Below are 13,892 nucleotides of genomic sequence, written 5' to 3'. Positions count from 1 at the left end.
TTGTAAAAGGGAAACTTCTGTCTCTAAACTTACTGCGAGAAGGATTTGAAAACAAATTTATTAAATCTCGTGGAGTTTTCAAAAGAATTGAATTCGGCAACGAGAAAGCAAAGTCTTTTCGTTACAACAATTCAAGTATCGAGAATTTATTATCGCAAAATTAGCAATGATAAATCTAGTAGATTTAATTTTTCTGCGAAGTATACCAAATGACGTATAATTAACGTTGAAAAACACGTTTCCACCGATATTAAACAAGAGAATCAACATATACGTAATCTCGAAATTATTTTTTTTCATACGGAGGATATATTAACAATCCAAATTGTACATTGGTAATATTTTCAAAGACAAGGTTTACCAAAGAATTTTTGTTACTGCAACAAACATAATTAACCCACGAGAGCGTTCTTTCTCGCAAATAGTCGACAAAAATAATAAAATAGAAAACAGGTGGGAAGTACGACAATCCCAGACCGGCTACAAATTTCTGCGATTGCACCAGTAATAATAGCATATCCAGCCGTAAAAAGAGAATTACTATTTTAATTTCGTACGTAAGAACGAACGCGTATTTATTATTAAGACTGAGACGGAATAATTTCAACAATTCGTATCGTATCGTCAAAATTGATTAAAACGAGTACCCAAGTGTTCTGTGACTCGGACAAAGGTGTATCTGTTTTTCAAACCGTAAAATTACACCGTATACATGTGCACGATTACTTACCGTCGTATTATGGGGGTTAGTGGTTCGAACTTGTACAATTCTGTCGTCGAGTCTTCACTTCCCGCGCGAATTAATTCTCTGCGCGAAGAACGCGTGGCACGAAAACCGTCGGGGATTAAGCCCGAAGATCAATGATCGAGGAACGTCCTCGAAGGGTGGGGATGACCAGAGAAGGGACGGACGGAATCGTCGGCACAGCGGGACGGGGGGACGGAGGGTGGGGGTGGGGAGGAGAGCCCGCAATTGCAATAAAACGACCGAAATATTGGAATCGGCGCAATATGATTCCACGACGGATCGCGGAATGAAACGAAACAATGTTTGCGTTGCGCGGAACGTTGGACGTCCCTCTCTCTTTCACGCCCTTTCTCACCCTCCCACCTACGGTCTGTCTCCCTCCCTCCGGCTGGTTCTCTCACCCCGGCTGGGAATCGAGGATTTGTTAATATCGAGCGCCTAGCTAGTACTGTGCCAAAATGGCCGACGTTTAGTCGTTCCTTAGTTCGGGTTTAACTGAACGTCGCGACGCGTGGTGTTCTCCGACGCGTTGCATCCGTTAGACGACGTGCGAATCTCCGATCTCGGGCTCTACCGGTCGGTTCGAATCGATTTTCGTGACACCGAGAACAACGTTGTTCGATTTAGAAAATAAATCGTTCGTAGACAGTGAATTAGTCGGGCGATCCAACAACGAACTCGAGTACGTCGATTTTGGGACACTTCGAGGTCGTCCGGAACGATACGTCGGGCAATTTCATTTGGAAACGATTTAGCCAGGAAACTTACACGGGTTGCTTTGTAAATGTTTCGAAAAGTAGTTTTGAGACATTGAACACGTGGAGTAATATTCGAAGGTATTAGAATTTTGGGGTAGAAACATTTTCTTCAGAAATTTTTCCAAATGTAACTACAGGCTTATGGTAATATGCGAGACTCGCTTAAAGAATTAAGGACTACTTTTTTGGAATAATTTTTAATTAATTGAACGCAGAGAGCAAAATTCAAAGGTATTGGAATTTTGGAGTAGAAACATTTTCTTTCAGAAATTTTTCCAAATGTAACTACAGGCTATATGGTAATATACGAGACTAGCTTAAAGAATTAAGGACTACTTCTTTGGAATAATTTTTAATTAATTGAACGCAGAGAGTAAAATTCAAAGGTATTAGAATTTTGGAGTAGAAACATTTTCTTCAGAAATTTTTCCAAGTGTGACTACAGGGTATACGGTAATATGCAAGATCCACTTCAGGGATTAGGGACTTTTTCTTTAGAATACTTTTAAGTAATTGAACGCAGAAAGATATCCCTGGAATTTTGGTGCATGGTAATACTCGAGACTCGTTTCAGGGTGTAGAGATTTTTTCATTAAAAAATACTTTTAAAAAATTAAACACAGTAAAATCGAAGAGTATCGTTAGAATTTCGGGGAAGAAAATTTCGTTTGAAAAATATTTCTAAACGTGACTCCATTCTGGTAATACGCGAGAACCACTCGATGGATGGATCAGGGACACCGAAACAATGAGAAAGGTTCGCCTAAACTCCGACCTTGTCACCAAATTGTACCCGTCCTTCTACTCGTGCATTTTTCAATTCTAAAAAATAATAAAAATAGCGAAATATCATTAGGAGCACTTTTGGCCGCTATAACTGTGACTTAGAAACGAGGTCAAAGCGCACATTTCTCACCGTTTTCGTGACCTCGATCCGTCGTTGAAGTCCCACGTGTTACGTACGCGGCGTATATACAAATTCGATAAAAGCACAGCAAAGACGAGTTCGAGACGTAAACAATGAACTCGTCGATTCTCGACGACACCCGAGCCAGCTCTTGAAGAATGACGACGCTCGACGAGTACTTCTCGGTCACGGTGTATGCACGGCGCGCGTCGACGCCGGTTAAACAGCTGACTGTTTTAAACCAGCGATTAAACAAGTAAACGAGACACGGGTAAACATCACCTAATCGACGCGAGCGAACGACACGCGCGTGTCCCCTGATCGAGGTAATAGATCAGGTGAAATTGATCAATAGAAGGGGTCGTGGTCGCGGTGGAGGGGAGATTTTCGCGCGTTTGAAAGGTTCCTGGACCCGTGGGACGGCGAGGAGAGGGGGAAGGATGTCGAACGCGACCACGGTGTTGCCGAAGAAGAGGGAGAGGACCCAGAATTGGGTCCCCGAGGAGAAGAACGCTCTGTTCGCGTTGATCAAAGCCCACGTGGCAGCGATCGAGAATAAGAAGATCGACGCAGCCGCGTCCGCCATGAAGACACTCGCTTGGCAGCAGATTCACTGCGCTTTTCGCGGCAGATTCTCCACCGACAGAGACATCACCAGGATGAGGGAGCAATGGAGGAGGATGAAGGCCCAGGCGAGGATGGAGATGTACACCTTCGCCGAGAAGGTTGAGCGATCGATAATTTTCTTCAATTTTTTACCGATGCAAAGATTTTCGTAGCCTTTCCCTCGAACCCACGAGAGATACAACGCGATTCGAAAGTTGGAGAAAAGTTTAAGCGCGTCGTAGGAATTTTTCGAATGGAATTTGAGTGAACCGAAGTTGTCGATTTACAGGGTCTCGTGAACACTTTGTGGACATTTTGTCTTGAGGAAATCTCGTGTGATTGTAGGGGTTTAATAAATAGGAAACAGAGTATTTTTCTTTTGGAAAATTGTACAGAAAGAGAAAATGTATTGAATGGGGTAACGTAAAATTTTCACCACGTTAAAATTCATAACGGATCGAAAAGTTGTAGTGTATATTTTCATATTTTAGGTTAAAATAACAGTTTCTTACGATTTTATTACACCGAGGAGAATCTAAAGCGATCGAAACGTTTATGAAATGACTATGCTTGCCGAAGCTACGCGTTCGATTATTTTATTTTTAAATATGATGTGCGATATATATACATAAAGATTTTTAAATAGGAAATAGTGTCTTCGTGATAATATTATCTAAATTTACAAAGATGAACAAATATATAGAGAATGTTCTAATTAATCTTGTCGTACAAAGTATATTCTTGATTTTTAGAATCGTCAAACTTGTCTTAGGACTCGCTAGCATCTATCAGATATTGATAAAAAATGATACAACATTCCAAGGGGACCTTCTCCTCGTTACTATCTAGATATTAAAATATTTCTACCGCATGTAGAAACAATTTTGCTTAAATTACTAAAGATTCGAGAAATATGTCAGGTGATCTAGTTAGCTGTATAGAAAGTAGAATGTTCGGTAGATAAAAATGTATCTCTGCTAAATGCGAAATCAGTGAACAGAGTCACGTGTTAGGTGAAGAATCTGGGCCCCGAGGAGGCGGCCAAGAATCGTCCATCGAACCTCTCGATCGAGGTATGGAGATTGATGGAAAGGGCGAAGAAGAACCACGGAGACGGGGATCGTTCGGACGAGAACAGTCAAGAAGGTAGCGAGAATTTTACGAATCTGCAGGCCATCCTGGACAAGCTGACGACGACCACGCCGGAAGTGACAGTCAACGAGATCAAAGTCGAACCGGACAGCGACGATTACAACACGGAAGAGGAGGCGAGTCAAGGCGAGCTTTTCAGAAAGAGGACCGAGGTGCCGGAAAAGAAACGACCTCGAATCTCGGAAAACGAGCCGATTGACCTCGCTGAACAGAAAGCACAGGGCGAGGATACCGTGGTTCGCCAACTCGATAACGGTATCCTTAAATTTGCTTCTAACCGATCAAACTTCTAAAGACGCTACATTCGGTAGAATAAAATTGGTTAGAATCGGTAAAAAAAAAATATCAAAGCCTATGGCAAGGATTAATTCGAGCGCGGTTCCAAAATTGATCAAATTTATTGAAAATATTGAATTCGATAGATTAAGGTTTAACGAGTATTGGAAAAATAAAATAGCAAAGTCTGCGACAAGAATTAATCGGAATGTAATTCGGTTTGTTTTGAATAGAGGAGAGCATGACTTTGTCCACCTCGAAGGACAGGAACGATCGAATCGATGATCAAGAAGAGTCAAGTCGAAGAGCGACGTGGCTGTTGGAGGTTGCTCAAAGGGAGCACGATTTGAAACTAAAAATGCTGAACATTGACTTGGAACGCGCGGAATTGCAGAAACAGACCGCCATCAATAAATTAAAAACCTCGGAGATCAAGAGGCAATTGATTGAAAATCAAGCTGCCGAGTACTACAGGTTATATTGTATTTACTTTCGTATTTAAAGTCGATGCAATGATTATTTTTGAACACGGATCGTTCGATGGTCTCTGGATTTATTTCGTAAGACTTTATTAATTATTGATTTGCTAGTTGTAGCGATAAATATGTTTTCGTATACTCGAGGTAGAAAATAAATTAATATTGCCGCTGATAGAGCGCTAAGGCGGTCATTTTACGAAACTCCTACTGGAGAGAGCAATGTAACGCCCTCCCTACTGGCAGTAGTGCATGGTTTCCATTGGAATCCTTAACTCTCGCTTCACTTTGAAATTTTCTCGTAAAGCACGATGCAACGAGTTATTATGCTTTCACGAAATATGGCTTCATTAAGGTAAAGACGAATATCTGTTACGAAATATTTTTTTTGCATTATATACCTAATTTTTTGCAACTACGACTGATCCCGGCTTTTCCGCACATTGTGCAATGTATAATTCGAAGTTATATATATCGAATTCTGAGTTTCCTTTGTGTTACTGCGTATAAAATAGATGACTCTCAATTGATTAGGATTTTTGAGAACTTTTAGTAAGTAAGAAACCTATTATTGAATTTCTTCTATGGGTACCAAAATTATGTAACAGTTATGGATCTTAATATTGTACAAAAGTATTTATGTATATATTAATACTGTTTTGAATTTTCGACTGACTGTAATGTTTGTATTAAAAGCTTAAAATACTTTGGCTAAATTGGTCAATTATTTAATGCATCAGTGATATAAATGGACACAGAGTCCATTTTTAACTACTACTGCTGCGCCACAGTTTCTTTTTTTTGGCAGCATAAAACATCAAAGGTTACTAATTAAATGAAACATTTGTTTGTTGTAGCCAAGTGAGAATGGTTGGTGAACGCGGATCAGGTGCTGGTAAAGGTGGTGGCGGTGGTGGATCTATCCGCGATGCTGGTGGTTCTTTTGGAAAAATGGAAGCTGCCCATGAAGATCAGTATTTTTATAATTTGGTTAGTTACATTAACTTTTTGATACAGTAATAATGATTGATAATTTACTCTTTGACATTTTCATATGTCTCTTACAATGAATGTATACTTGTATAAAATGTAAGTATTTGAAAAGATATACATAGAAAGTTTTTCTTTCAGCAAAAGGAACAGTTTCAAAAACTGAAAGAAGATCTTCACGACGAGATCTCCTTCCATGAAGAACAAATTAAACGTCATCAAGAAGCTATAAACCGTCACAAACTGAGAATCACAGCTATGAACAAAGAATGAGCTGCTTTTCCTTGTGCAAGATCCTTAATTTCCAGAGAGTGTGACATTGTTGTTTATAACTATATAATATTATGTATTGCAGATAGTAACGATGGTAGAATCATCATGTCTGTCCTTTTTTTCTTTTTATTACAAACTGTTATATAATAGAATAAAATACATTGATTTTAATACGTATTAAAAAGAAAACAAGCAATTTACTTGTACTTGAAAGTGTCCAAATTTATTTATACATTTCACACATGAAATAGAAATTAGAAATCGATTATTTCGATTATTTCTCATTATTTTTTGATAATTCTATATTCAAATGTTTTTATGCTGCTGACAGAAAGACACAAAATTTCTGTCAAACTCAACCTGTGTGATTTTTTTGAGAAGTTGATTTTTTTACCTAATAAACATGTTTCGATATATTTTACGAGTTTTATCGAGCGAAGTTAGTAGGTAAGTATAATCCGAAGATTTATTTACAATTACGAACTTTCTTTCTATGGTTATGTCAATTTTAGGAAATTCGTGTATATAAGACCTTTTTCCTTAATAGTTTCAGGTATTTTAAGAGAAAAAGTAGTGATTCTAGTAAGAATAAAACAACAAACGATAATATTGCTTTTGAAGCTGAATATTATTATAAGCAGGTAATACTTTTAATAAATAATGTAATTTACTACTTTAAGAAAGATGAAATAATCTATTAATGCACTTCTCAGGATAAAGAATTGCTAGAAATGGTAAAGCAAAAGATGCAGGACGAAGTAAAGTGCATGCAGGATGAAGTTACAGCAATGCGTAACAAAATTGAGGAATACAATCGCAATATAAATGAAAATCTACGATTTTTAAAAGGTCTCGATAAAGATTTATCAGCTAGCGATAAAAAGTGATCTTATTATGCACAATTATAATGTATCTATATATTTTTGCTATATATATTTAATATATGTTTTTTTTTGACAATGTGAAATAATTGTATAATTGAGTGTTAATAATACCTGTTAATTTTAAAAGTATATATTCAAGAACCACAGAAACTATAATAATAGACGAATAAAGAAGGTAATTTATCTTTTCAAGATAAAGGGTAATTGTCTAATACTTCCAATATTATTCATCTTAAAATTATTTTATAATTTTAACACTTTGTTGGATAAATAATTAAATGTAGTTTAATAAGTGTTTATCGAGCAACCATTTTATATATGAAATGAACTTCCTTGTGTATGGAATTCCTCCATACATATGATGACCATTTTTTTAACCTTTGTCTGCTTTCATCGAAATTTTCAAGTAATAAAAATAAATGTTTTCATTATTTTTTGTAAAATTAATAACAAGTTTTATTGGAAGTTGAAATAATATTAAACTCAATAAATACAAGAAGGATCAAAATCCTTAACTGATATATTTCTGTTACAGAGCTGTATTAGTAACATTAGATATTTTAAAACTGTAGAAATGCAAGTGTTATAAATTACAGTAATTACTTGAATTTAAAATTGGTAAAAGTAATGATCAGCTATTTATGTAATATGCCAAATATGTATTTATTTATATATTTGCACATGTATTTTTGTAAGTTATCCAAATAATTTGAATAAATTTTATGATTAATAATGAAAATTATGACAAATCTTGAATTTTATAATCCGTTAAAGAACAATTTTTGGCGTCGAGTGCATTTTAACGAACATTAATTTTACAGTCAACGCATCGATTCAAATTAAATAATGATTTTTATATCGAGCTTTGAATGTATAGAAACAAATTTCTCTTTCATCAATATCATTATTAACAAGCACTCTTTCTAAAATATAACAGTAAATGAATTTATTCATTACGCACCTATGGCGGTCCAATGGTTATTCTTGAACTCTTCCACGAGCATATGAAACCTTCGAAAGTATCAAACTATTTCACCAAACACAATTCGTCTTTCAACAATATCTACTGCACAATAATTCAATTTTAACGGTCAAACGAGACATATTTTACGACTTTTACGCGCGAACGAGTTTTCCAACCGCGGGAAATATCGCGAGAGAACGACCAATTAAATCGATTCAAATTTCTCGCGCAGTATCGAAATATTCCTCGAAGCGGTCCGCGTTGGAGCCACTAGTTGGCGCGTGTTACTGTTCCAAAATGGCGGCAGCCGAGCGATGAAAGCGGCCGATCGTCGCGCCCTCAGTGTCTCGCGGTTCATCGATCAGTGTGGTGTGTGCCGCGTTGTTGCTCCGGTGGATTTTTTTGGTGGTTTGTTCCTGCTTGAGACGTACGTGTACTTTTTCGTTTGGGTTTCCCAAGTCGACGCGGTGATCGAAGCAGGGGGCTCTTCAATGAGCCCAACGGAAACCGGAGGAAAGATGCAACCGAGGATATATTGGATTCTGATCACTACGGCCGTCATTCTTGCGGGATGCAACGCCGCTACCGAGGTGAGTACACGATTACTTTCATAGCAGCTTCTCTGTCCTGTCACTGATTCGACAATCATTCGATCACCTTTTCCATCCTTCCGCGACGTCTTGCATTTTCAATCTCGCGATATTAATCGGAACGGGATTTTGTTCGTGAATTCGTCGAACGCGCGTTCGATGAAATTTCAAACAGACTACCCGCGATCGTTTGTTGTTCACGATGCACTTTTCAAAATATTCTACTCGCGGGATTCGCGTGCTAAAGTATTCGTACGATCACATCGCGTTCCCGCACGTATTTCGGTTTGTAGCGCGTTCGAAATCCTAAACAGTCTACACGAGACGCGATCAACTCTCGTTGTTTACGCTTCGTTGCGAATTGTGCGAATTTGTTTACTTGATCCCGTGCAGGGTTCAAGCGTCGTGGGGTACATTTATACAAGCCTGTGAGACGATTTAGCGTTAATTGATATTTCTCTGCGCATTTCTCGGAAGATTCGATACCTCGTGGGGTATTCTTACCTGCGCTCGTAATTGTGCGATGCGTTAAATCATAGGGAATTACTAGGTCGACGCGCGTGAAACGTGCTTTTTTTCAACCGAACTTTAAAAGCCTGTAATTTATCGAAATCTTGAAGCAGACCTTTCCCATGTAATGTTTTGTACTGTACGTAACTATCAGTAGCTTTGCTATTTCAGTTTAATGAGAATTGGAAGTTTCAAATGCAATAACCTCTTCGAAAGCTATTTCTAGGAATTCTTCATTCCTGAGAAATTTCTTGTAAAATTATAAATATACTCTAGACGTTTAGAAAAATGAAAGTATGTCAAACAAAGAATTAGAAAATAACTCCTTATTTAGCATATTTCGTCTATAATATATGTCCAATTTTCATATTTTGTGTCGCTATGATTTTTTATTGCTGTCCTTTATGTACGAGGTCCTGCGTTGTCATTCGATAAGACTCGATTCCATTATTTCGTCAATGGAATATCTCTACCAAATTTTAACGCGGTTTTGTCTCGAATCCTTCGCAATACATTTTTGTCGCAATTGTCGTCCTGGTTTTAAGAGACCATATGACCACCGAACAGTAACCGTTATCTTTTTCGGTTGTAGCGACGGTTTTAGCGTGTTTTCTCTGTTCTTCAGTACTCCAGCCATTGTCCTCATTGTTTCCAATTGTCGTATAAAATCCATTTTTCATCGCGGGAAACTATTTGTTTAAAAAATGAATTCTGTTTGTTTCTTTGAAACAACGAAGCAGCTCTGTTTGGTAACATTTTTAAATGTTGCTCAACTCTTGCGAAACAAATTTGTCCATTGTATCGTTTGCATCAATCTCTATTGAAATTTAATTGTTTAAAGGTTCCTTTTATTTTGATTTTCATTTAATTTCGACGAAACTGGATGACCAGTTTTAAATGCATTTTTCGAATTCTGGTAACAACACTGCGCAGAGTATGAATTATTGATTAAAAATATTAATCATATTACACGCAAAATCAACTAGTAGGATGTATAATTATTCACAATTAACAATATAAGTATCATGACACAAATTGCTACCGTTACAATTTTTAACTTTTTATAATTTTGTGTGTAATTTTTATTGTTTCTTTTTTTTTAAATTGGTTTAGATACTCGTAAATTGTAATTGCATTTTTCCCCTTCATGGAACCTCGTGCTTCTTAGTACCCTAATCGACACATTTTTTTTTTTTTTTTTATTTTTCGCAGAAAAGTATCGGTATAGTACACGGGTGCCAGATCGCGAAATTCAAATTGCTGGGAAGTATTTTCATGTTCGCCAAGTTAATAGTTCTTGATGCCTTCTTGGAAGGTTCGAAACCTTACGAAGCGTTTTATCAACTATAATTTCATGATACGTTAAATCATCGGGAATTGTATGCTGTACCGTGCTATATTCGTGTAATACGAATATATTATTATTTCAAACACTAGAAATTTGTCGTGGGAACACTCCTTAATAATATTCTTTTTATAAAAATGGCTAGCATTAGTGGCTAATAATCCAGGAGTTGTTTATACTCGGCATCTGCATTTTAAACTCATTCAATGAGACAAACAAGCTTGTCGCGTTAGCCCCCCTCTCCTCAATGACGAGGTGAGAATTCTTATTACGAGTGTATGTGAATGTACTCGTCGAACACCGTTTTTTTCTTTTTCTTTTTTTTTCATCATTTGTTGTACCGTTGTATTCCTCAAGCGGGACACCGGAACACAAAAACGGAAATGCTTAGAGTGCGTGGAAAAATAACGGCAGTGTTTATAAATAGAATTGAACCCCAACAGAATATGTTTGAGTTTGTCGAAGGTTACCGGAAGATATAATCGAAGTAGAATCATGTTTGAAATTCGTGCAATGCTATTTTGTAACATTTATTGTTTGAAAATATTTTAAGCATTGAAATTATTTTTGTTGAACGAAATTATACGGATTGTGAAATATATTGATATTCTTTGGTAAATTTATAACAAATATAAAAGTATAAACTAATTACAATCAGGGGAGTACGTATTTTCAGTTACAAAATTTCGTATAAAATATATTGTTTCCAAATCTCAGAACCCACCGACCACACCAATCTGTAAATTCGCCGATAATTCATCCAACTATTACAAATTTATTATAAATTTCACATTTATCCGCGCAGTCTCGTAAATTTAAAGTAAACAAATCTTTCCCCCTCGTAAACGCTCTTGAACAATTTGCACGCGCGACTGTAGCGAAGAGTTGATGAACAAGGGAAACGAAACACTCTTGGACGAAGTATTTATCGACAATTGAAAACCATCGAAACGAACGAGGGGTATGCGTAGGAAGTTCCGGTACCACGGCGCGAGTCGAAATTTATCGAATCACTACTTTCTCTATGGCAGTGTTCTTGAGAATGTGATTAAATTAATCATTGTTGCAATTCCTCGTAATCTAAACTTTAAGATTATTTTTTAACGCAAAATAATCAATTGTTTCAAATAATGAATGGTCTGATCGAATACATTAACCAAGAGCCGTTTAGAATAATATTTTTATTACAAAATGGGTCATAATTTACACCAAAAACAAAACAAAAAAAATCATACATATACTTTGCGTAAAACTTTCGTTCATATTCTGGAATGCGTCGATCCACGTCCAGATGAATTTATACGATAGAGATAAGTCGATTAAAATTCATCTATTACATTATAATTTTTCAACTCAATCGCTTCACCGCGTGAAGAATATTTTTTTCACCCGAAAGGAAACAATTTTAGGGCCGAAGAGGTTGTGACACTAGCGTCGGAGAAATCGATGACGAGGGGACGCGCGTCGATTAGCCCGACGGGGAAATTAATTGAATTCATTTTAGTTAATTATTGCGCGGGAAGGAAGAATGAACGATCCGCGTGGCCCGTCGGATTTTTCGCATCGACCCTTTTGACTGTGCACGCCGACGGGGCACGATTCGCTGGAATTAATAATGCTCTGTTTACGTAACGTTACGCGTATTGTTACTTAAAGAGTATTACCGCGTTTTACGTTAGCTCCCCCGGCACAACAATGCATTATGGAAGCGATATTGCCGCGACTTCCAATAAGTCCTTCTGTTTGTTCACTTCGTTAGCGAGCAGTCGTTCGTTTAAATGGGGGTTACGTTTAATAACGTCTTTCATAATGGCGTCGTCTTGTGTTTTCCACTATTAATAATCCATTTATGGCGCTCGATATAAATAGTGAATTCTCAGTGTACGACCGCTAGATTCGATTCGTTGTACGATCGTCGCTATCCCCGCTAATCGGGGGGGATCCCCATCGAAACCAGTCGAGCGTGAAATACGACACGAGCCGATGGCTATCTTTGTAAGAAGCCGACTGATATTTAAAGACTTGCTAGAACTTTGTAGAAATTTAATTTTTTAATTCTTCTTTCTTTTTCTTACGAAAATATTTTTCATACAGTGCTGGACGAAAGTATTGGCACAGCATCATTGTTCTGATACAAGTGCTTATAACTATGAAACAAATTGATAAAAAGGAGAAATTTTTTAATACATTTATTTATTTATTATTCTAGATTATTATTTAACAGAAACAGTAATATAAATAAAGTGATATGCGAAATAATAACAAAAACATATTTATTGAGCGTTTTAAGCGTGGACAAAAGTATTGGCACAAATGATTGAAAGTACTTAGAAATTAAAAATTAATATTTGGTTGGCCCTCCATTCCTCATGATAACTTCCTTCAATCGTTTTGGCATTGAAGTTACCAATTTTTTTGTAAAATCCGGCTCTATATTGTTCCATTCTTGTAAAATAATAGCTTTTAATTGGTTTTTGTTTGTTATATTATATTTTCTAATTCTTTTTTCTAATTCATTCCAAACATGTTCGATGGGATTCATGTCTGGACTCTGGGGTGGGGTATTTAACGTGTGTGCGGTATTGTAAACGATCCATTGTCGTACAATATAGGCAGTATGTTTTGGATCATGGTCTTGTTGAAAATAAAAATCACGCGGGAGATTTAATTTATTAGCACTTTTAAATAAGTTTTCCTTTAATATATTTAAATATACATATTTGTCCATAATCTCATCTATGAATACTAATTCGCCAACCCCAGACGCTGCAATGGAACCCCATACCATGACTCCACCTCCTCCATGTTTCACAGTGGCTTGTAAATGTTGTGGATCCATTTCCGTATTTGGCTTTCTCCAAACTAATACTCTGCCATCTGATTTAAATATATTAAATTTACTTTCATCTGAAAATAATACGTTATTCCAGAATGTGGGATCCTTTTTTATAAATTCTTTTGCAAATTCTTTTCTCATCTTCCGATTCTTCTTGGATATGTATGGTTTCCTTCTTGCGACACACGCAGAATATCCCGCATCTTTTAACACTCTCAGTATAGTTTTCGAACTTACTTCTTTTTGATTTTCTTCATTTAACTTTGCTCTAAGTTGCGATGAGTTTAATTTACAATTTATTTTCACTTCCTTTACAATTTTCCGTTTTTCTCTAACTGTTAACTTTGAGGGACGTCCACTTCGATTCCTACTTTTGAAATCTGATTGATTCTCAAATCGTTTTACGACACTTCTAATAGTGAATCGACTTCTATTAACACTTTTTGCTATTTCACTATAAGATTTTCGCATTTTGTGCAAATTTAATATTATTTTTCTCTCTTCACTTGTAGTTTCTTTCCCTCTTCTTGACATTGTTGCTTGTTATATTTCCTATGTTGCTAATCGACTGAACTTA

General features: G+C 36.6%; 4 protein-coding genes across 4 annotated transcripts in view; all 4 read left to right on the top strand.

Moving 5' to 3' along the window:
- The first annotated feature begins 1,255 nt into the window (after window positions 1–1,255).
- On the top strand, window positions 1,256–4,949 carry LOC143150650 (uncharacterized). The gene is made up of 4 exons (XM_076319101.1): window positions 1,256–1,584; window positions 2,497–3,138; window positions 4,033–4,426; window positions 4,681–4,949. Exons 2-4 carry the CDS (start codon window positions 2,854–2,856, stop codon window positions 4,947–4,949), a joined length of 948 nt encoding a protein of 315 aa, XP_076175216.1. The 5' UTR covers window positions 1,256–1,584; window positions 2,497–2,853.
- Window positions 4,950–5,142: 193 nt separating this feature from the next.
- Window positions 5,143–6,392, top strand: LOC143149943 (ATPase inhibitor mai-2, mitochondrial-like). Its single transcript, XM_076317832.1, has 3 exons — window positions 5,143–5,278; window positions 5,781–5,913; window positions 6,055–6,392. Exons 1-3 carry the CDS (start codon window positions 5,235–5,237, stop codon window positions 6,184–6,186), a joined length of 309 nt encoding a protein of 102 aa, XP_076173947.1. The 5' UTR covers window positions 5,143–5,234; the 3' UTR covers window positions 6,187–6,392.
- Window positions 6,393–6,496: 104 nt separating this feature from the next.
- LOC143149942 (uncharacterized) lies at window positions 6,497–7,215 on the top strand. The gene is made up of 3 exons (XM_076317831.1): window positions 6,497–6,633; window positions 6,734–6,827; window positions 6,900–7,215. Exons 1-3 carry the CDS (start codon window positions 6,590–6,592, stop codon window positions 7,071–7,073), a joined length of 312 nt encoding a protein of 103 aa, XP_076173946.1. The 5' UTR covers window positions 6,497–6,589; the 3' UTR covers window positions 7,074–7,215.
- Window positions 7,216–8,388: 1,173 nt separating this feature from the next.
- Window positions 8,389–13,892, top strand: part of Sdc (Syndecan) — a 222,029-nt gene continuing 216,525 nt past the window's right edge. Inside the window, exon 1 of the mRNA XM_076319356.1 lies at window positions 8,389–8,624. Within this exon, the coding sequence (XP_076175471.1) occupies window positions 8,526–8,624 (99 nt within the window). The 5' untranslated portion in view covers window positions 8,389–8,525. The remainder of the gene's footprint in view (window positions 8,625–13,892) is intronic.

The sequence above is a fragment of the Ptiloglossa arizonensis genome, chromosome 8 (genome assembly GCF_051014685.1).
Source record: "Ptiloglossa arizonensis isolate GNS036 chromosome 8, iyPtiAriz1_principal, whole genome shotgun sequence".
In the NCBI taxonomy this organism is placed as follows: Eukaryota; Metazoa; Arthropoda; class Insecta; order Hymenoptera; family Colletidae; genus Ptiloglossa; species Ptiloglossa arizonensis.
This window is presented reverse-complemented; position numbering and strand designations above follow the sequence as displayed.

What these genes read in the sequence shown, in the direction of transcription:
- LOC143150650 (XM_076319101.1), top strand. Translation starts at nt 2,854, where the DNA reads ATGTCGAACGCGACCACGGTGTTGCCGAAGAAGAGGGAGAGGACCCAG. An exon ending in TGTACACCTTCGCCGAGAAG is followed by an intron (nt 3,139 to 4,032) that starts GTTGAGCGATCG and finishes GTCACGTGTTAG; the next exon opens with GTGAAGAATCTGGGCCCCGA. An exon ending in GGTTCGCCAACTCGATAACG is followed by an intron (nt 4,427 to 4,680) that starts GTATCCTTAAAT and finishes TGTTTTGAATAG; the next exon opens with AGGAGAGCATGACTTTGTCC.
- LOC143149943 (XM_076317832.1), top strand. Translation starts at nt 5,235, where the DNA reads ATGCAACGAGTTATTATGCTTTCACGAAATATGGCTTCATTAAG. An exon ending in CGAAATATGGCTTCATTAAG is followed by an intron (nt 5,279 to 5,780) that starts GTAAAGACGAAT and finishes TGTTTGTTGTAG; the next exon opens with CCAAGTGAGAATGGTTGGTG. An exon ending in ATCAGTATTTTTATAATTTG is followed by an intron (nt 5,914 to 6,054) that starts GTTAGTTACATT and finishes TTTTTCTTTCAG; the next exon opens with CAAAAGGAACAGTTTCAAAA.
- LOC143149942 (XM_076317831.1), top strand. Translation starts at nt 6,590, where the DNA reads ATGTTTCGATATATTTTACGAGTTTTATCGAGCGAAGTTAGTAG. An exon ending in TTATCGAGCGAAGTTAGTAG is followed by an intron (nt 6,634 to 6,733) that starts GTAAGTATAATC and finishes TTTCCTTAATAG; the next exon opens with TTTCAGGTATTTTAAGAGAA. An exon ending in CTGAATATTATTATAAGCAG is followed by an intron (nt 6,828 to 6,899) that starts GTAATACTTTTA and finishes TGCACTTCTCAG; the next exon opens with GATAAAGAATTGCTAGAAAT.